This window comes from Eptatretus burgeri, chromosome 15 (assembly GCF_056783735.1).
Source record: "Eptatretus burgeri isolate ZD-2024b chromosome 15, Ebu_testis_v1, whole genome shotgun sequence".
Lineage (NCBI taxonomy): Eukaryota > Metazoa > Chordata > Myxini > Myxiniformes > Myxinidae > Eptatretus > Eptatretus burgeri.
The window spans coordinates 61369206-61391807 of NC_140975.1; the positions used below are offsets into that span (position 1 = coordinate 61369206).

The window sequence follows — 22602 nt, forward strand, 5'->3', positions numbered from 1 at the left end:
TATTTTTCGGGTCGACGCACGGGGTATTTATAAATTGTGGAGACTGAAAATGTGGGGGTGCCGTACGGTCTTTGATTTGATGTCGCACGATGACCTTAGAGCGTTCCTGCGGCAGCCATAGAATTTTCAAGGCAGACGCAAGGTGCCCGCAAGGCAACTGTAAGGTGCCTGCAAGGTGCCCGCAAGGCGACCGCAGGGGGACCCTAAGCCGAACGTGCGGCCAGATGGATGGTAACGAATGGGTTAATTTTTATTATAATTTTTTTTTTTACCAATTCTTTTGTTTCGGCTTGTCGAATTTCTACGGCGAACATAGAAATGAAAAAAGTTATAACTCCACATTTTTATTCCACGGCGACCTTACGGCCTGTACAATATAGCCATATGGCGTAGGGCCACCCTGAGGCCACCTCAGTTTCTCTGCGGCCGCCGCATGTTTCTGTCAATTCAGAGGGCGTATGGCCGCCGTATCCTTGCCGTAGAGCAAATGTGACTGAGGCCTAAAGTATCGATCGACACACGAGAGATGCTTTCACGAGGACTTCCACCGACAAACTGAATGAACAAAGCGCGAAGATGCGGCTCGAACAGGTGGGGGAGACACGTGAACAAACATGAACGTCATGTTGTGTTCGGTTTTTAAAATTGTATTGGGTTTTACGGGCAAAATTTTCTCGAAAAATTTGTTCGGATTCCAATTTGTTCAAACATTGGGGCGTTCGGATTCTGGGGGCACCACGGTATGTTATAGTTATAGGATATTCAGTTATATACACTGGTATATTTTTATTTCAGTAAAAAAAAAGAACCGGTATATATACCCACTCATTACCGTCCTTCTGGCCGCACATTCGCCAAAGGGCCCCCCTGTAATCCCCCTGCGGTCGCCTTGCGGGCACCTGGCATCTGCCTTGAAAATTCTATGGCCGCCGCAGGAACGCCCGAAGGTCACCGTGCGACATCAAATCAAAGACCGTACGGCACCCCCACGTTTTCGGTCTCCACGATTTCTAAATACGCCGTGCGGCTCCCCGAAAAATAAAAACATATGTGACTGCTACATTGTGTGACCGTGGAAATACTGCGGCCGCCGTATAATTGCTAGTGGCCGCAGATTTTGGAGACTCCACGGCCGCCGTGGCAAATGTGACCTTGGCCTTACTAAGGCGCCTTTCCCCATCGTAACCGGCATGGTCCCTGACGTCATCAATGGCCAGCCGCGCACCGGCCTACGCAGCCACGCCTATGCAGCAACGCGTCTTGTCATTGGTTTGGTAAATAAATGGTCACAGCACCGTGTCCTGTCATTGGTTTGGTAAATAAATGGCCATAACTTGGGAAACACTTGTCCGATTAATATCAAACCTTGAAAAGGCACATACTCAGGTCCCCACCAATATAGCTGGCAAGTTTCAATTAGATCAGACCAGCAGTTGTCGAGAAACAGCGGTCACAGACACAAAGACACACATACATACATACATACACACACACACACACACATACACACACACACACACACACACACACACACACACACACACACACACACACACACACACACACACACACTGCTGGAATTCTTTTTTTTTTTAATAATAAATACCTTCAATCACGCAAACACAAGAACAATGAAGAAAGGAAAGCTAAATTCTCCATTGAAAACACTGATGGGGCATTTAAAGGACATATAAAAATAAGATTGTTTCGCTTTCAAGACCCTGGACCATCTTCAATTATGGAAGCTGTTGATATGGTTCAACAAAGTATTGAAACTATAATTAAAAACACAATAAGTGAAATGAAAAGTTTTAAGTTTTATATTGGAGTAAAATTCAACAAGGTAAGAGAAGGTGATGAAACTACTCCCTATATGAGGACAAACCCTCACTTTATCTCATCATTTCAAGATTTTGTAAGATGTGATGTTTACGATGAACTCCAGGGACAAGAACAAGATGTTGATAACACTGTAGTCGGTAGTGGACTTGCGATTACAAAAATAATCTTTTTAGATATACACATCTTAAAATCAGATCCTCTTCTTATACTGATTTACCAAAATAGATAAAACTTAAGAAAGCGGTTGTTGATATTCAAAACAAAGATAATAAATGTTTTCTATGGTCTGTTCTTGCTCACTTACATCCTCCACAATGGAAACCTGAAAGGGTTGAACATTATAAGAAATACGAGAATACATTAAATGTTAAAGATTTAAAGTTTCCAATGTCATTGAGAGATATTCCTAAATTTGAGAAAATGAATAATCGATCTGTTAATGTCTATGGATTAACAGACACAAACAAAGTTCAGATATGAAAAATTTCAAACAACTATAAAGATGATGAAACACACATTGACCTTCTCTACTTTACTTCAAAGGAAAAATCACATTATGCTTTCATCAAAAATTTATCAAGATTATCCAAATCACAACTATTCAAGAGAAAATGTAAAACGTATCCTTGGAAGAGATGTCTCAACTCCTTTCTCACAAAAGAACGATTAAATTAACATTCAAAATATTGTAGTAATCATAAATAAACCATAATCAATTTACCAAAAGCAGGTTCAAACATATCATTCAAAGATTTTAACAAATCTATAAAACATCCGTTTGTGATATTTGCTGATTTTGAAAGTATCGTTGAAAAGATAGATACTGTTTCTCCAAATCCAAATAAATCATATACAAATAAATATCAAAAACATATTCCTTGTGGTTTCTGTTATTATATCAAATCATCTGTTGGTGATGAATACAACAAGTTAGAACTTTATAGAGGAGAAGATGCCTCAGAGAAGTTTGCAAGACGATTGGAAAAAGACTGTATAAGACGAAGAGAAATAATGGTTAAAACCTATAAACAAATGTCATTAACAAAGGGAGAGAAAAAGGAATTTTGAAATAACAGTATCTGTCATATTTGTGAGGAGAAAATTGAGGGAGAGGTCAAAGTTAGGGATCATTGTCATCTTTCTGGAAAATATAGAGGTCCAGCTCATTACTGTTGTTATCTTAATTACAAGCCCCCAAACTTTATTCCTGTTTTTCTTCACAACAACGCTCACTATGACACACATCTATTTATAAATGAACTTTCAAAGACATCTGGAGATATTTCTGCCATTCCTAACACAGATCAAAAATACATCTCATTCACAAAAACAATTCATACTGTTGTGGGCCGGGGGATCGGTGGCGAGGACGACCGCTAGACGGAGCAGTCGGGCCGTCTCCCACCGAACACCGGAATTGGAAGGTCATCACCCCAGATAACTCCGGAGTTGACGGGTCACTTAAAGGACCGTGGTCGCCAATATTTCGACAGCGTGAGGTAGGGTCCACTTGTCTATTCCAATTTACCTACGTACTCACACTGTCTAGCTACCGGGGAAGCCACAACCTTGGCCGACTCTGTCCAAACTGAGTCGCATGTACCGACTCAGGCCCGGCGGAACCGAGCGGGAGTTACCAGAGCCACGCCGGTCCCAATGACAACTTACGGCACAAACGGCCTCACTATTTCTCAAGCCCGCACCATGCTGGGTCAATAGTAGAAACGACAGGCAAAGAACTGGAACATTTAACAGATATTTATTTGCAATAGGGAGGGGAGACAGAGAGCAGACTTAATCACAAATATGATATGCAATGTACAGTGAGCAAAAAGCACTAAAGAATTCCACTTAACAGACTGATGCCACACACACACACACACCCAAAAGAAATGGACCCCGTCGGGTCTTTATTGGACCCTTCAGCTCGGGAAGGAAGGCGAGCTGAGGGTAAGAGTTCGGTCGGGCACCTTACCGCCTCGTGCGGTTTGGTCAAGACGAGCTGGTTCGGGGGGGGGGTACTCAAACCCACACCTTCGTCGCCGCACCAAGCACCAGGGACGGGGAATGACGCAATGGACGCCAGCCAGCACGAGAATGGACGAGATGAGATGAGCACTTGCGGGCAAGATGAGAACGCCAGCAGGCAAAAGCGAGAGCAAAACAAGGTGATGAGGCTCCTTCCTTTTTTGGCCAGCCGGATCGCCCCCACTATTATCCAATTCCTCACGTGAGGTGGGACTCGGGAGGGGTCCGTCCTGAGGTAATCTTTGCCCTGATTGGACAGGGCTCTGTGGGGTGATATGCTGGCCATTCGTGATTGGACAGGGGGGGGAACCCCCTCCTTTCCTGGGCAGAGTCAGAGCTCTGAGGTGAGGAAACCTCCACTCACGTTCGTGGTCGAACGCATGTGGGCAATGGCATCGATGGTGCGAATAAGTGAAGGGAATTGATGCATAAAACTAACTAGAAAATAACTCACAGCGCATACATTAATTTAACCCATTAGACAGGACGGGACCCTAACTATAAACACATACTTATCAAAATAACTGAACTTAGGGACTGCTGTCTGTTTGTGTGCAAAGGCTTCCAAATCCATAACAATACATCCCCCATAACCCATATCAGATTTCTTGACACATACAAGTTTATGGCAAGTCCATTATCTAACTTAGCTTCAAATATTAAAAACTTACTGAATCTTAAATCACATTTCTCAAATCAAGAAGAGATTGATCTCTTATCACAAAAGGGAATGTGACTACATGGATTCATTTGAGAAATTTAAAGAAACACAACTTCCTTCAAGGGAAAGTTTTGAAAGCAAGTTGAATAAAACTCATAATTCCGATAGAGATTACACACAATCTAAAAAGGTTTGGGAGAAGTTTAATATAATGAATCTTGGAGAATATCATGATTTGTATCTTAAAACTGATGTATTGTTATTGGCTGATGTGTTTGAAACTTTTAGAACAATCTGTCATAATAAAAAAATTTTATGGATTAGACCCCGCTCACTATTACACAGCCCCGGGCTTGTCTTGGAGTGCTATGTTAAAAACAACAAAACAGAATTTGGAATTAATCAGTGATATAGATATGCTTTTAATGATAGAGAAGGCTAAAAGAGGAGGAATATCTCAAGTATGTTACAAGAGATATGCTAAAACAAATAACAAATATCTTCCTGATTATAATTAGAATGAGGACAACTCTTTCCTGATGTATTATGATGCTAACAATTTGTATGGGTGGGCTATGTCTCAATCTTTACCTTATGGAAAACTTAAATGGGTTGAAGAAAAACATTATGAAAAAGTTTTACAAGACATTGCTGTCTCCTCTCAAAAAGAATTGGATGAAGCTGAAGTTGGATATTATTTTGAGGTTGATTTAAAATATCCAGAAGAACTTCATCACAAACATAAAGGCCTACCTTATGCCCCTGATAAAGAAAGTCCAAGAAAAGAATGGTTAAGTGATTACCAACAGTCATTTAATATAAAAGGTAAATCTCCAGAAAAAACTACTTACTACATTAAATGATAAAGAAAGTTATGTTTTGCATCAAAGGAACTTGAGAAAATATTTATCTGCTGGGTTGAGAGTGAGGAAAATTCATAGGATTTTGAAATTTAAACAGTCATTGGTTAAGGCCCTGTCACACCTTGACGATTTAGCCAGCGTATGCCTGACCTATGAAAAATTTGGCTAAAATGCTGGCACACGTCGAATACGTTATGGTTAAGTTTGTATACGTTAAGAGCATGCTGGCATATGTCGTAGTATGCTGGCATACGTCGCAGTACGCTGGCATACGTCATAGTACGCCGAGCTGTTAGACAAATTTTCCATGCTTGGAATTTTTCGACGTATACCAGCGTATGACTCACACGTTCCGTATAACGCTGGCCATAAGTTGTAGGCACATTACGCGATCGTTGACATACTTCGACACACGTTACTTGTAAGGTACTTATAAGTCGAAACACGTCAAGGTAATGGTTAGCGTCAGTGTTCCAGACTCCCTGTTTTTTTTTTTTCTTTGGTATGACGGTGATGTTGACACTTTGATTTCTAGTGCGGTTATAATATAATATAATTAATAGGCTGCCGCTCAACGATTTAAATCATAACCGCACTAGAAATCGAAGTGTCAACATCACCGTCATACTGAAGAAAAAAAAGAAAAAAAAAAACAGGGAGTCTGGACCACTGACGCTAACCATTACCTCGACGTGTTTCGACTTATGAGTAACTTACAAGTAACGTGTGTCGACGTGTGTCAACGATCGCGTAACGTGCCTACAACTTATGGCCAGCGTATGCGGAACGTGTGTCATACGCCGAGTACGTCGAGAAATTTTCAACATGCTGAAAATTTGTCGACGTGCTACGACGTATGCCAGCGTACTATGACGTATGCCAGCGTAATATGACTTATGCCAGCGTAATACGACGTATGACAGCGTGCTCTTAATGTATACAAAACTTACCCATAATGTATTCGACGTGTGCCAGCTTGGTTCGGCAAATTTTTCATATGTCTGCATACGCTGGCTAAAACGTCAAGGTGTGACAGCGGCTTCACACTTCGATGTCTCGTGCGGTTATGATTTGAATCATCGAGCCACAGCCTATGAATAGCCTACACCACGTGATCGTCGGCGATACGATGCCGCATGCTATGCATAAGTTAGACTATTGTTGGGCATAGGTTGTGAACGCCGACAACACGCTCAGCATTCGTTGGTATAAGTTATCTATATGTGATTGAAACGTTCTGTGTACGTTACTAATACGTTATGCATACATAAAACACGTTATTATACACCCAAAACTTAAAAAAAACATCAATAGTTCAGCGTACGCCAGTGTTTTACATACATTTTGATACCTTGCCATATGCTGGCTAAAACGTCAAGGTGTGATAGCCCCTTTAAATAAGTATATTGATTTCAATACAAAAAAGGAGAACAGAAGCAAAAACAGATTTTGAGAAGGATTTTTATAAATCAATGAATAATGCTGTATTTGAAAAGGCTATGGAAAATGCTTGGAATTGACAAAACATAAGACTTGCTACATCTTGGAAACAGGCTTCAAAGTTAATTAATAGACCAAGTTTTGAGTGAGCGGAGGTGTTTTCAGAGAACTTTTGTGCTATTCATTGAAAAAAGAGAGTATTGAAATGGATAAACCTATTTATATGGGAACATCAATTCTTGACTTGTCAAAGTCGTTAATGTATGACTATTACTATAATAATTTAAAATCAAAGTACAAGGATAATGTGTCATTGTTATATATGGATACAGATAGTTTTATATTGGAAATTAAGACAAGTAATATATATATATATATATATATATATATATATATATATATATATATATATATATATATATATATATATATATATATATATATATATATATATATATATATATATATATATATATATATATATATATGGATTTGATTGATAATATTGATATGTTTGATACAAGTAAGTATAAGTCAGGTGATGTGTTGTTTTCATCAAAGAATAAAAATTGGTAAGTTTAAAGATGAATTGGGTGGGAAGGTCATGAGTGAATTTATAGGATTGAGATAAAAGTCTTATGCTTTTACATATATTGATAATAATAACATTGAAAGGTGTGATAAGAAGCTAAAGGGAATAAAGAAAAATATAATCAAGGAAACAATAAACTTAAAACATTATTACAACTATTTAACCTTAAAGAAGGAAGAGTACAGAAAAATGAATACAATAAGAAGTTATAAACATCAATTATATACAGAAGAGATAAATAAGAAAGCATTCGGAACTTTTGATGATAAAATATATATTTTAGAGAATGGAATCAATAGTCTCCCTTATGGTTATAAGTATAAGTGTTAAGATATTGGGTTGGGAATTTTAGCAGGCTACCGCCATCTTTTTACTGATTTATAAATGATAGAACCAGGCAATAACTAAACCAAAGAGTGGAGATGAAATTAGCCTTGGTATTTAAATGGGAAACATAAAGAATGTGAGAATATCAAATAAGTCTTATTGAAGAAATAACCGGGGTAAAGGTAGATAAAAAAACAAGCGGATAAATTTAATTACAAATAAGTTGGAGGATGTAAAGAAAAAAAAATATCCTTGAATGGACTGAAAACTTTGATGGTTATCAATTGAACAATAGAAAAACAATTTACCACAATCTCAAAATGATATGTGGCTCAGGAGGTGGTCAAATAAGAGCATTAAGAGAAGTTTATCATTTCATTTCTGCTCAACAAAAACACATAGACCAAGAACCAAGTTCCAAGTTATTCTTTGTGAATATACTCGATGGAAATGAATGTTAAAAGAAAATTAAGTTATTCCCTGAAGTAGAACATGGGCAAATATTCGTTGGTTCGCTCTTTGAGTGGAATGAAAATATGAAAGGGAAGAAGTGCTCTAATCAGCAAGTCTCAATCTTTCATAGTCTCAATTTTACATTTGCTTTTATGGGAGGGAAGGGGATAGGTGGGGAGAAAATCAATCTCAATTTTACATTTGCTTGTATGGAAGGGAAGGGGATAGGTGGGGAGAAAATCAGTCTCCTATTTTGGGCTTTTGGGGCTTGAGTCGGAAAGTTGTTCCCTTTTCCCCAGAAACCCCATTTATCATCTACTCTGATAGACCGCCAGTGTTAAGCTCCACTTGTGCAAGACCATTCCTTCATGGACTTGTAGGGGGGTTCACTCTCCCTCACATACTGAAAACTATTGTACAAATATTTCATTTGCATCATGTGCAATCAGTAAACATGTAGAACTTGAGTATCGAACTTGACTCATGTCACATTATGCTCTAGTTGAAAACCCATCAGAAATCACTGAGTTGATGTGGAAAGGTCATGATTCGATGTCAAAAGATTTCTCTTATTTCAGAACTTTTGGAAATATTTCACAAACCATTCAAAATTGGGAGAAGACCATGTTAATCTACACCTAAATGGTAACTGTGGCCAAATTGTTCAAGCATTTTAATCACATGCATGTATGTGAATAAAATAGTTCCATTTGTCATCTCACAAAAATCTGTCCCCTGAGCAAGAAATTTCCCTTTGTGTCGACAGCTTGTGTTTTTCAGGGAGGATACTATCCATGACTGAAGAATTGCAAACAGAGGTAAGCAACAAGCTGGAATCGCAATGGTCTTTGAGGTGTGATATGAAAGTGCACAAAAGAAACTTCTGAGAATGTAGAAAATTTAAAAACGGAAATTATACAATTTCGTTTTGGCTTTCCTTCAATATGAACAAAAGCACCAGTCACATGACCTTCGGCTAAATATTGTACAATAACAAATTACATTACATTTGTTAGTGGACAACTGATGACCAAAACATTGTTGTTTATCTAAATGAATATATTCCAGTGTTTGTTTGTACGTTATTCTTTCAGGGCCGAACTGTAGCACTTGGAGACCCAATATTTTTGGCGTAGGTCCTTCAGAATCTGTGCAAGAGTTTAAGCTGCCACACCTTGACCTTGACGTCCATTATGAGGTCATAAAAGGCCACTGTAAAGTATATATTGGAATGTGGGGTCAGGCAATGCTGCCGCCAGCCCGCAGTCAAAAGGTAACCACCATGAGGCTGTAATAACTCCATAGCTTTTCAATGTCCAACACGCCAGAAATCACTGCCGGGAAAAGCTCACTCGGCCGGACAGTGCCGCGTATTACATCCCCACCCCTGGGGCAGCGCTGGGTAGCCCCTGCTAGTTCCAAAAGATGAAACATATTTTTATCCATTTCCTTACTATTCATTGAAATAAATTAATGAATCATCAGGAGTTATTTTTGGAGGTAAATTTTATCAGCGAGCATGTTTAAATTGCCCCAGTTATTGATTTTGAATAATGTCAGTGAAACCAAACTGTGGCCAAAACAGTGAAATCTGTTCACTAACATGACAATTCACTAACAGTGACCCTCATTAAATAATTTCATGTTCATGCCACAGTGTGATCCCATTACATTCATTACCTACTCTGGGTGAAACGTCTTTCTGATTACATCGCATTTGAAGCATGTGGAGCGAAGTCTTTCATGGTATCTGGACAATGTGAAGTGCCTGTCCTGTCAATTCCACACAGAGCAACAATGATGTCAGAATGCTGTCCATAGATGCTGTGACAAGCAAGCAAGAAGTGTTTTGTGACTCAACAGTTTGATATGTTTGTACTTCATGTTTGATTTTTTTTTCTGACAGTGGCTAAGGTTCATGAAGCTCTTTCGATGTCATATCCTTGCTAGACAGAGAGAACGAATGAATGAACGGACATACACACATATGTACATTGTACACGCACAAACGTGGAATGACGTAGCATGTCAAGCTTTCTCCATCACTCCTTTCCAAAATAAGCTTCGAGATTAATACAGCAACAGATGTGTCAGCAGTGTACACGGTGTGGTGTGCAAGTTGTATGTATAAACACAGTATGTATATGTCAAACTTGTAAATATTGTATTTAGGATATGAGAAGCACCCACTCCCTATGGGAGCCATCAAAAGGGGTCATGTTATTATATTTTATGCCTATTTTACTCCAAGGGGTCCCAGGATTAAACACCCCCAAAATGGTTGCGATCGGTTCAGCCGTTTTTGTGGTACCTGGGAACAGACAGACGGACAGACGGTGAATTATGGACTCCATAGATCTCCAATGTCTATATTCAGTTTCAGCTGAAACTAAAACTGAGCTTTTATTAAGGATTAGCAATGTGTTGTGACATTATCAGAAAGCAGGAATCAAAGTCGGTGTCGACCGCTTAAATAAATCCACAAGGATGTTATATTAAAAAGGGGATCAATATTAAAATAGAAAGAAATCATTAGTTGTTTGTCACGATAACAATGGTGACGACATCTAAAAGGGCCGACACAACTTGCTACCCATTCTCTGTGACCCTTTTTACATCGAGACGGTGTAAAGTTTGCCAAAGTACTACTAAACTGAAGGTTCTTGGAAGTGTAAATAAGGTAATTTGTATTCTACAGTGTTCAAATACATAATTCAATTTAAATAAAATAAAAGTTTGAAAGGGTGCAGCACAAAAAATATATAAACAAGGACAAATATGTCCAAGAGCCACGTCATAAAGGTTTTGTCTTCACCAGAACAAGAAGAAGAAGAACAACACAGAGCTCTCTTAACGCCAGCGTTCGCAACGTGACGCGGCAAAAAACCCATTGAATCAAAGGTTTACCGCCATTGAGGTGCCCTCTTTTACAGCACCTTATTTAGCACAATAAATTTGCTATTCGTGCCTGTTGTTTATGTCCTTTATGACGTCCATAAAAACAGGAAATTTTCTGTTTGTAATTATTTTCAATTTTGTTTCACTGCCAAACAGGCAGTGTGCTCTGGATTGTTTGATCATGCTGTGCACAAATGTGCTCTGGATGAGATGCATTACAATTTGCCAAATTCAGAGCTATTGTACTGCAAAACTGCAGGTTCGTCTTCTGATTCGTTCGTGTTCTACCGTGTTCAAAATATAAAATTAAGTTGACATGTAGTTCCTCGATCATAAACTGACAGACAATTAACCAATTGCTTAACCCAGCTTTGGTAATAATAATGTTGTGTCAGACGGTCTGTGTCGGGGTATAAGACCCCCGCGAATGACTGAAAGAGTGTTTATTTTTACTCCACTGCATTCAAAATATAACCATTACTAGGTTTCACCCAAATTAAGCCAAATATGGTGGTGTTCACGTGGGAAGGCAGAAAAATGGGGAAACGCATTATAATTAAAACGGGGTTATAACCTTCGCAAACTTTGTTGCGAAGGTTATGTTTTGATCGCTGTGTATTTATTTATTTATTTATTTGTGAATATGTGTGTTTGTTTGTTTGTTTGTTATTCACATAACTCCAAAAGTATTGAACTGAATTGCAGCAAATTTGGTGGGATGATTGGTTATTATCCGAGGACAATTTGATTAGATTTTGGGAGCGATCGGGTCAAAGGTCAAGGTCAAGGTCATGAAAAGGTCAAAATCATCTTTTTACCATAGCACAGTCAATTTGTATCCAATTTGCATGCAACTAATGCCAAAATGTTCAGAATTCAATGCCCCATCTTGTGATATGTGACCTGACACAATGACGTCATAACCCTTATTAGCGGTTGGGAGTCAAAGGTCGGGGGGGTCACGACATTGCAAAATGTGCGGTTTTAGTCATAACACGGTCAATTCTTATCCGATTTGCATGAAACCAACACCAAAATGTTGACTGTTCTGTTCCCCACACTATAATACCAATTACAAAATTAAGAGTACAAAGGTCAAGGTCATGAAAAGGTCAAAATCGTCATTTTGCCATAGTGCGGTCGATTTTTATCCAATTTGCATGCAACCAATGCCAAAATGTTGTGAATTCAATGCCCAATCTTGTGACATATGATATGACACAGGAAATTTAATGTTTTTAAGCCATCATAACACATATGAGATGGCAGATGTGGTATGGGATTAAATACCCTCACAATCAACGGTTTCTGGGGGGGGGGCAAAATGTAGCGTTGGCGAAGGTATGCGCTCTACTGAGTGCCCGTTCTAGTTTACAAAGTATTCAGGGGAAAAGGATAGGCAAGATGCTCAATAAAAGTTAAATATCTGGTGGTCGTAGGACACAAGAAAAGGGGAAGGAGGAACACAATCTTATTTACAATGGAAACTAAGACCTAACGCACTAATGGCACCAACAAATACCAAATTCACCCAACGAAGGGGAATAGGCAAGGACTTCTGCAGGTTCAAGCTGGTTGAGGCTGCAGGATGATGTGGTACAAGGCCGGTGTGTCACAAGCTGAAGTGCAGCTCGGTGCGAGAAAAATAGCAATGAGGAGCGATCACAATGCGGGATGGAGACAAGAAGATGGTGGCCATGCAGAGGGATGGATCTCTTGAACACATCCTTCTCAGGCAGCAACAAAAGCAGAGAGAGAGAGAGAGAGAGAGAGAGAGAGAGAGAGAGAGAGAGAGAGAGAGAGAGAGAGAGAGAGAGAGAGAGATATATATAGATGTTCATTTGAGCCAAAGCTCAAATGCCTTGGTTCTCATAAACTCTGGGACCGCCTTCATGGGAAGTGGTCCAGTTATTGTTGGCTGCTCACAGTCTGTGGGCATCACCATCTTCTGGGCCATCCCACCATGTGGGATGTGGGATGGCCCCTCAGCAAAGAGCATTCCACCCTCAACCAGAGCTCCAGAGCTTACCTCACCACCATGGTTTTCAATGCACCGTCTGAACAATCCATGATGTCATTTCCTTTAAAATGCATCGCACTTTCTTTGTCCCTTTGCTGTTAAGTCCTTAGCATGGCCTCACCTATAAACAGGAAGTTTTGAACAGTACAATCTTACTCTATTTGCTTTAAAGTTTACACTCACTGCCTCCTCATCCCACCTCTTCTACAGTGTTAAAAATATAAAATTCTGTTGAAATTAAGTAGCTCCTTGATCATGGACTGACAGACTGACAGAGTGAACCAATTCACCTTCTGGATCTCATCCAATATACAGGAGGCCCACCCAGAACGCGCGTTTACGCATTGCGGTTTTGCTCTATCACGGTTGAATTATTGTGGTAAAATGTGCCGATCGCGGCATGGGTTCCTCACTATCACGGTCTGGTGCAGAGGAATACACAATCCTGCATCTCAGTGTCACTTCACAGTTGCTCTTTCGATATCGTGCCGTACGGACTGTCATGTGATTTAGTTTGTTATCGTGTGATATCACGTGGTTTAGTTTTCGCTAGTCTTTTAGTTACATCGTTCGGTGTTCGTGACAATAAAATAGTTGTGAAGAAGAAGAACATGTGGCGTGGTATGAAGAAGAAGAAGAACATGTAGCATTTTCATAAAATGAGGCAAATGAAACTTATAAAAATGTCATTAAAAGCTTTTAAAGTGAGAGAGCAATTAATTCAATCATGAGGAATGTTAGTTCAATCGGGAAGTCATGAGAAAGGAAGACATAAAGAATGAAACAAGGAAGAAATGTTTGTTTTGAATCGAGGAGGGGGAAATAAGATAGAGATGAGGATCGTGAAAGAGATCACTTGTGATAAAGTAGAATGGGGCACAATAACATATCTTGAGAGGTTTTTGTGAGTCTTCATGGAGAGGTGCTTGAAATTCAAGCGCGAGATGGACGCAGTCGTGGCACCGTATACAGAGGTTTGTAAGGGCATACAGAACAAGGCAAAGCAGACAAAGATCACCTCCTTCTTCACAAAGTCTGATGACCATGACGACCCGAAGCCAGGGATGTTGATGTCATCTCAATAACCTCCAATGCCCATCATCATCATTATCATCATCATCATCATGTACTCTTTTAACTGTTTAGTACATACAGTACTAGTTTAGGCAAAAAAGTTGATAAACTTTCGAGCTGGTTCCCTGAACGCTGTTTTTCGCCATAAGGTCTTAATTTGCACATCACGGTTTTGCCCAACGCGGGCTTTTTCAAGAACGTAATCCGCACGAATGGGGAGTGTCTGCTGTATTATGAACCCCTTCTTATCTAACACAACCATTCACATTACCCTTGTTTATCCAACGGATTCTTCTTTGGCAGCAACTGATTTAACTAATAAGGGTGTATGAGATATGGTTTTCAATTGATGCTTAAGAAAATGAAATAATGTCGTGATATGAAGGGGATGGGAAGAATACAACTTGAAAAGTAAAAAGAGAAGAGAATGTTTGATTGGTGAAAATTAAATAAAGTGGCTATAAAACCATATTTATAAAGAGGGTCACGATCACAGTAAAATATTTGAGGGTGACATTATTGTGCTGACTTATGTTTCCATTTTCATGACATGATGTTCTGCACAGACGTACGGGTATGTACGCTCTGCAGATGTTATGCACACCGTAAACACTCCTGAGCTCTTGTTCAGCTCTCGGTGTGATAGGATGTAAAAATGCACAATAACAGATCGATTCTTGCTGAAAAACAACAAAAAAAATGGTATGACGACAAGTCAAATGTTCCCTGAAAATTTGAGCAAGTTCTCGAGCAAGAAAACTATAGAAATAGCCTTACATGAGCAAGTTCAACAATTCCAGGCACACAAACCAACTTCCTGTGCTTCAAAAATGTTAAGTATTATATCATAAGAGAGAGCAGCTTTTTAAAAAGAAGAATTTGTGGTGGAGGAATTTCCAATAATGGGAAGGCATGTTGCTGGGATCGAAGTCGTAAAAATATATGTTGGTGGTCTTACGTTCTGGAGGAACATGTTGTTGTTCTTTTAAGGACACAATTATTCCCACCTTCTCATGGGGTGGGCCAGGGAAAAGGTGCCTCAACTCTTTCATGAACTGGCCAGCAGAGACTGACATTCGACTACGTATGTTAGAGCAGGAATTTGTAATTTGTTTGGGGTGCCGATGATAGCTCGTCCACTCTTCACGAAGGACACCGTGTGATTTATTAATGATCACCAACCTAATGCCAGCAAGCAGATGAAACGCCAAGTTTAACATCCATACGAGAGACGGTCCACAGATTTATGTATCTCCCTGCGTGCGAAGCACCAGGATGAAAGCTTATAGCTGGGTCGAGATTCAAACCCAGATAACACAGCTTAGAAGCAGCCCACCTGGACTGTACATACCTCCAGGTCATCCTGTTAGCCCACCTGTAGGAATATCATCTTTAAAATAAAAAAAATCGTCACGCGTTTGGAATCGATTTTTGCTACACAGTTGCCATGCCAACGTGACTGGATGCAAAAATGTGCAGACGATTTCATGCAGCATAAAATTTCAGACAGACTTTGATATTCTCAAGTGGCAGGTTTGAAAGGCTAGTTATATCAAGCACCCTGAGTTTGCTCCGGCACGAGTTCGATTTGAAGTCCTCCACGGACGAGTAGAAACACGACACAACGACGGTATGAGGGAAACTGTCCAATCGATGCTTCAAACTGATCCCTTTTTATGTTATAAGGATCCTTTCATCTTATGCCGCTGAGTAACTGGATAGAAAGCCTAAATGTGATAGCCTGCGGGATGAGAACAGAATGGTTTCTCTGTAACAAACAAAATCCAGGTTTGATTGTTGGTTAATGTGAATCTTTCTGACACTCTGACACACACACACACACACACACACACACACACACACACACACACACACACACACACACACACACACACACACACACACACACACACACACACACACACACACACACACACACACACACCTCTGCCTGTTAGCCTATAATTTAACAAGAGCGCAAGTGAGCACAATATATGCCCGAAAAAGTCTCTGTGACACATGCATGCGCACGCAAGCACACACACACACACACACACAATTATATATTCAAACACGTCAATTTATGAAGAACAAGAAGGTATATACAGAATTGTTCTACTACATGGAAAACAGCATCCTGGTTACCATGGCAACCACTTTAGATGACGAACGTATGTTGCGACACACCGTCTCCACAGTCTGTAGCTATGTACCAAATATGAAATGTGAAAGTTGAAAACTTTGGGAGTTAGAGTGCGGACAGGAACGGACAGAAGGATGGACAGACAGAAGGACGGACGGACGGACGGACGACCGGTATCACATAATATGCCCCGATATATATATATATATATATATATATATATATATATATATATATATATATATATATATATATATATATATATATATATATATATATATATATATATATATATATATATATATATATATATATATCGAGCGTATAAAAAGGGATTAATGCATGAAAGCTGCAGACAAGGAAAAACACAATGAATGAAATGGATGCAATGAAAAAGAAGAAACACAAGCATGTACAACAGTAATGTAAGGAGACGAGCGATAAGGGAATATTTCACCAGCAGTGATAAATTTAAATCATCAGGAAAAACAAAAGCAGCAATGAAGAGAGCAAAGGAGAAAATAAATAAATAAGCAAGATCATACCTTGCAGCCTTCTGTCCCGGAATGGATCCTCTTGAGCAACACGAGCTTCACCGTCACAGTTCGGCATTTCATCTCTGCCAATACATCAGCAAATATGTTTAGAAATGGTTTTCTTCTGTGAAGACGAACAAAGCCGAAATTTGGAGAACATGAGAATATCGATTACTTCCAACCCTATCCACCATGGAATTAACACCAGGTGGGTTGACTCAGCCTGTCATCCTTCTGAGGTCAGCAAAATAAGGACCAGCATCCTGGTAACAGGGTGCATTGCATCAGCAGTACAGCTGTGTCCCCAGAAAATGATGCAGCCACAGGCTACACATGAATAAATATATAAATGAATAATGCATATTGTGCACACAAATGTGTGTTATACATTTTACAACAACTCATAAACACACAAGTTGAATACTGAAACTAAAATTTCCTCACTCTTCTTTCTCAGCTCTTGCCTAACTGAAGAGGTGGCAAGCTTACTGCTTGGAGGTGCCAGGGATGGGCCGGCCTGTGTCGACCAGCACGCACCAGCAATAGCGCGTTGCTTGGTGACACTGCACAGCATGGTATAAGCCACCGTCGGTGCACTCGGGCAAGAAGGATGGGGCCCACGGGCGCTCTTTGGCCTGCTCAGCCAGAAGTCGTCGCTCTTCATTACAAGAATGCCGTCGCGTCACTGTCAAAAGTAAATATGTGGGATGGAGAAATACAATATAATTACGAGATGAAAATATGAAACTTCTGCTTTGGTGTTGTCGACGCATGGAATAACTTAATATACATGTTCAACTCACTAAAGGGGCATCATGATTGCAAAACAAAGAAAAAAATAAAGGAACACAAGGAATCAAGCAGTCAAAATAAGCTCCACTATGATGATATATATCGTCAATAGTTCATTGGATCATTTTGTATTTACAGTGAAAATGCAATATTAATATAATTAAACTAAACTTTTAATCATTCTTGTCCAATGCTAAATTGAGCTGCATTCAAAATATTCTGGGCCACAGATCCGATATGTTGGCACAGTGTTATTCTTTCTATATATACTATTTTTTTTACACATCTTGGACTATTTTGAGAATCTCATTCATGTCGTCTTTAGCTCGCCTGTTCGAAGAACAGAGAGCTATAGCGATACCCCCGGCATGAGCGTCAGCATCAGCGTGAGCGTGAAAATGATAAAAGTTTTTGGTGAAAGTTATTTCCTTTTTAATGTTTGTATCTACCACACTATTTTTTTACTGATTACAATATACAAATACATATATTGCTTTAAAAATATTTGTATCAGACTTCACTGCAATGCTTCATAAAAAAAATATTATTAGACTAGTCTTTTAAAAATGAAAAACGATAAATGTATAAACAGGTGAGTATTGGGTGGCTTTGACACCAACTCTGGTTTTAAATACAATGCACACAATAAATGGAAAAAAAATGAGCAATACTTGGTAGAATAATGATACTGAGGAGGAAGTCAATGTGGGACGGAATCAGCAAAATGTACCAATGAACCAACGATATGGGCCATTTTTTTAATGTCCTGAACAAACTTTAGTATATTACGGGTGATTAAGGATGTGGTCAAGTTTCATCAAAATTGTTTATCGTTTCTGAGAAAAAAGCAAATACCTATTTTGGGGGGCAACCCACCCCCCCCCCCAGAGACCCCCTCAGATCCCGATTCGAGCTGAAGAAAGCTGCATAAAGCAACCAAGAAAAGATACACAAGGTAAGCCTTTTACCGTTTCAAACTCTACCCGAGTTACTTCACAGCTGCAGACATTTACAAGTAGCACATACATGATCCAATGCTACAAGCCTCCTTAGCTGCTGGACCGGTTTCATCACTTGATGTCGAATCATCAGTGACAGTGTAAACGTGGACAGAAACGCACACCACCAAGGCTCCCAAACATGTAGCCATGTGCAATTTGGAAACATATGTGTGTGTGTGTGTGTGTGTACATATATATATATATATATATATATATATATATATATATTTATATATATATATATTTATATATATATATATATATATATATATATATATATATATATATATATATATATATATATATATATATATATATATATATATATATATATATATATATATATATATATATATATATATATATATATATATATATATATATATATATATATATATATATATATATATATATATATATATATATATATATATATATATATATATATATATATATATATATATATATATATATATATATATATATATATATATATAGTGCTCCCTCACCTATCGCAGTAAATGCGTTCCAGACCCACCCGCGATAGGTGAAAATCCGCGAAGTAGAAACCACACATTAATTTAATTATTAAAATATATTTAAACAAATTTTAAACGTATTTTAAACCATTATAGAGCATCCACACAGTCGTATTAACCTTCCCCACACACATTTCATCAGTTATTAAAAATATATATATTAAAAAATTTTCATCGGAAATGCGACTTCATGGGGCTGCAAAGACTAAGACCAAAAATAATTTAAAAAATACTATATTGCACTATAAAAAAAAAAAAGTATTATGGGTACTGACCTATGAAGATATGACAATGATGATGATAGCTGTGCAGTCCTGATGACGATGAAGATGACGATGATGAGATGAATGTCATACTGCACAGCCAATCATACACAGGCAATGTATGATTTGAAAACCCGCGATGTAGTGAAGCCGCGAAAAGTGAATCGCGATATAGCGAGGGAGCACTGTGTATATATATATATATATGTATATATATATATATATATATATATATATATATATATATATATATATATATATATATATATATATATTGTATATATGTATATATATATATATATATATATATATATATATATATATATATATATATATATGTATATATGTATATATATTGTATATATGTATATGTATATACATATATATATATATATATATGTATATATATATATATATATATATATATATATATATATATATATATATATATATATATATATATATATTTTGTTGCAGTTGTGGAAATTCGCAAACCACCATTCAGGTCCCGTAGGTGAGATATGTAAGTACATGTGTAGTTAGCCCCAAACCCGTTGTTTGGAGGGAATAAATGTGATTCATTCGGGCTGCGACGCTTTGAGATAGCCGTTTTTCTGTTCTATCTTTATTTTGAACCAACCACGTCTCAACCGCCATCACACAACAACCACCAACCACAACACCGCTTCACAACAACAACTCCAACAGCCACGATCTTTACCTTCACAACTCGCTCCCGCAAACATCGCATCACCGCCATTCCGAACGGCACCATGGCCATAAACCACCACCATAAACCCTCCACCACCTTCACCTCTCTCCTTCTGTGGCCATTCCCGCACCACCTGTGAGCACCGAGCGTCGGGCTGTCCTGGGCTCGTACAAGGTACGCGCCGAGCCACGAGTGCAAAATGCAGCCTTTCCGAGGAGAATTCGGATCAGGAATGCTGCACGCCCACTTCTGATCCGTCCAATCAGCAAGCGCGGGGCGGTTTGGCCCCGCCCCCAGGCGCGTCTGTGTGGAATCGAGATATGCAAATTCTAGGATCAGGGGAGATTCACGCCCCTTTTTCTCCGTCCAATGGGCGAGCGTGGCTCCGTCCCCGAGCTCGTTCTGATCCGGAAATTTGCATATGGGTTCTCCTGCCGGCCTATAAAGCGCTGAGCGCAAGGGGAATCTGGTCGAGTCAGTTTTGGAAGAGCAGAGAGTGGCAGAAAAGGTCGAGTCAATTTTGGAAGAGCGGAGAGTGGCAGAAACGGTAGAGTCGGTTTTGGAAGAGCGGAGAGTGGCAGAAAAGGTTGAGTCAGTTTTGGAAGAGTGGAGAGTGGCAGAAAAGGCAGAGTCGGGTTGGAGCGCGGAGTGGAGTGGAGTCGGGAGGCGAGGGCGTCCGGGTGGTTTTCGGCAGTCGGCTGAGGAGAATTGGGGGAAGAGTCTGAGGAGCTCGGGTCTGAGGCAAGGAAGACAGCGGTCGGCGACGAGGTCGCGGTGGAATCGCTCGTCACGGGACCCAAGCAAACCAGCTATACTCTTTCCCCAGAGCATCAACAATTCCCCCCCCCCTTTTTCCCCCGCGCTAAGATAGTGCGAAAAGGGGGCCCCGTTCCCACCCAACTCCAAGCAGTGCCAACGAAACCCGCGAAGGAGCACGAAGTCGGGGCACCGCCGCGCTGCCACATTTGCGGCTCATCACAAAAAGGCGGGTAGGACCCACCCAGTCTCGCGGACCTGACCGCTCTTTCAGGACCCGCGCAAATATTGGCCCACAGGCCCCGTCTGCCCCCTTGTCTTTGAGGGTGGCCTTTTCTTTTGTTTCTGTGTAAACGTGTGTGTGTGGCGCCAGTCTGGTGAAGTAAAACTGCTAAGTGTTGCCGTGTCTCGGTCTTATTCGGTAGTATCTCTGCATCATTGTTTCTTTTGTTACATTTGCTTTTTGTGCATAATTGTTTTAATTGTATATGTGTGCTCTCCGTGTGCCGCGGAATAAATGTGCATCATGTTGAACTGTTTTCCCGTTTCGCTTCGTCTTTTCTTTAATTGAATCTCCATCGTGCTTCACGTAAAGGGTTGAGTAGTGTTCACGTAAAGAGTTCACGTAAAGAGTAGTGGGCTTAATACGCCCGATAATTAATCGGAACCGTCGAGGCCGACGATAACACCGCTCGGTTATCCCGATAGTATGGAACGGATCGTTTAAGCGGCCCGTGTCCGGAGTCGACCTGCGGCGAGGTGCGATCGCCCGGTCTACCCTCCGCGTGGGTACTTAGGTAGGTCGAGTTTGGCGAACAACCCTATCCCACGCGGGTGGCCGATTGGCACGATCGTGGTGAGGCCGAAAGGCCCACTCGTGACTAGCTCCCGGCGTTAGTCCGAGAGGGTCACGACAGAATTGTCCGTCCAGTGGGCGACGTGCCGCGATTCGAGTCACGTGGCCGTTCGCACGCCGGCGAGCGCGAATTCGCAGCAATATATATATATATATATATATATATATATATATATATATATATATATATATATATATATATATATATATACATAGTTATGTATGTAGAGGGAAATTATGACGCTGCAGCATACAATGACAATGCAGACGATTCTGTGGTTCCAACTTTGTGGCAACAGTTTGGAGAAGGCCCTTTCCTGTTTCAGCATGACAATGCTCCCATGCACAAAGCGATGTTCATACAGAAATGGTTTGTCGAGATCGGTGTGGAAGAATTTGACTGATCTGCACAGAGCCCTGACCTCAACCCCATCGAACACCTTTGGGATGAATTGGAATGCCGACTGTGAACCAGACCTAATCGCCCAACATCAGTGCTCGACCTCACAAATGCTCTTGTGGCTGAATGGAAGCAAATCCCCGCAGCAATGTTCCAACATCCAGTGGGAAGCCTTCCGAGTGGAGGCTGTTATTGCAGCAAAGGGGGAACCAACTCCATATTAGTGCCCATGATTTTGGAATGAGATGTTCGATGAAAAGGTGTTCACTTACTTTTGGCCATGTAGTGTGTGTGTATATGTATATGTATGTATGTGTGTGTGTGTGTGTATATATATATATATATATATATATATATATATATATATATATATATATATATATATATATATATATATATATATATA

At 39.7% G+C, this 22602-nt stretch overlaps 1 protein-coding gene across 2 annotated transcripts in view; it reads right to left on the reverse strand.

Moving 5' to 3' along the window:
* Positions 1-22602, reverse strand: part of LOC147012305 (SPARC-related modular calcium-binding protein 1-like) — a 214155-nt gene that overhangs the window by 111794 nt on the left and 79759 nt on the right. For both annotated transcript variants that reach the window (XM_085856294.1, XM_085856293.1), the window contains exons 10-11: positions 17367-17562; positions 16887-16960 (exon numbers count right to left, since the gene is read on the reverse strand). In XM_085856294.1, coding sequence (XP_085712420.1) covers positions 16887-16960; positions 17367-17562 — 270 coding nt within the window. The remainder of the gene's footprint in view (positions 1-16886; positions 16961-17366; positions 17563-22602) is intronic.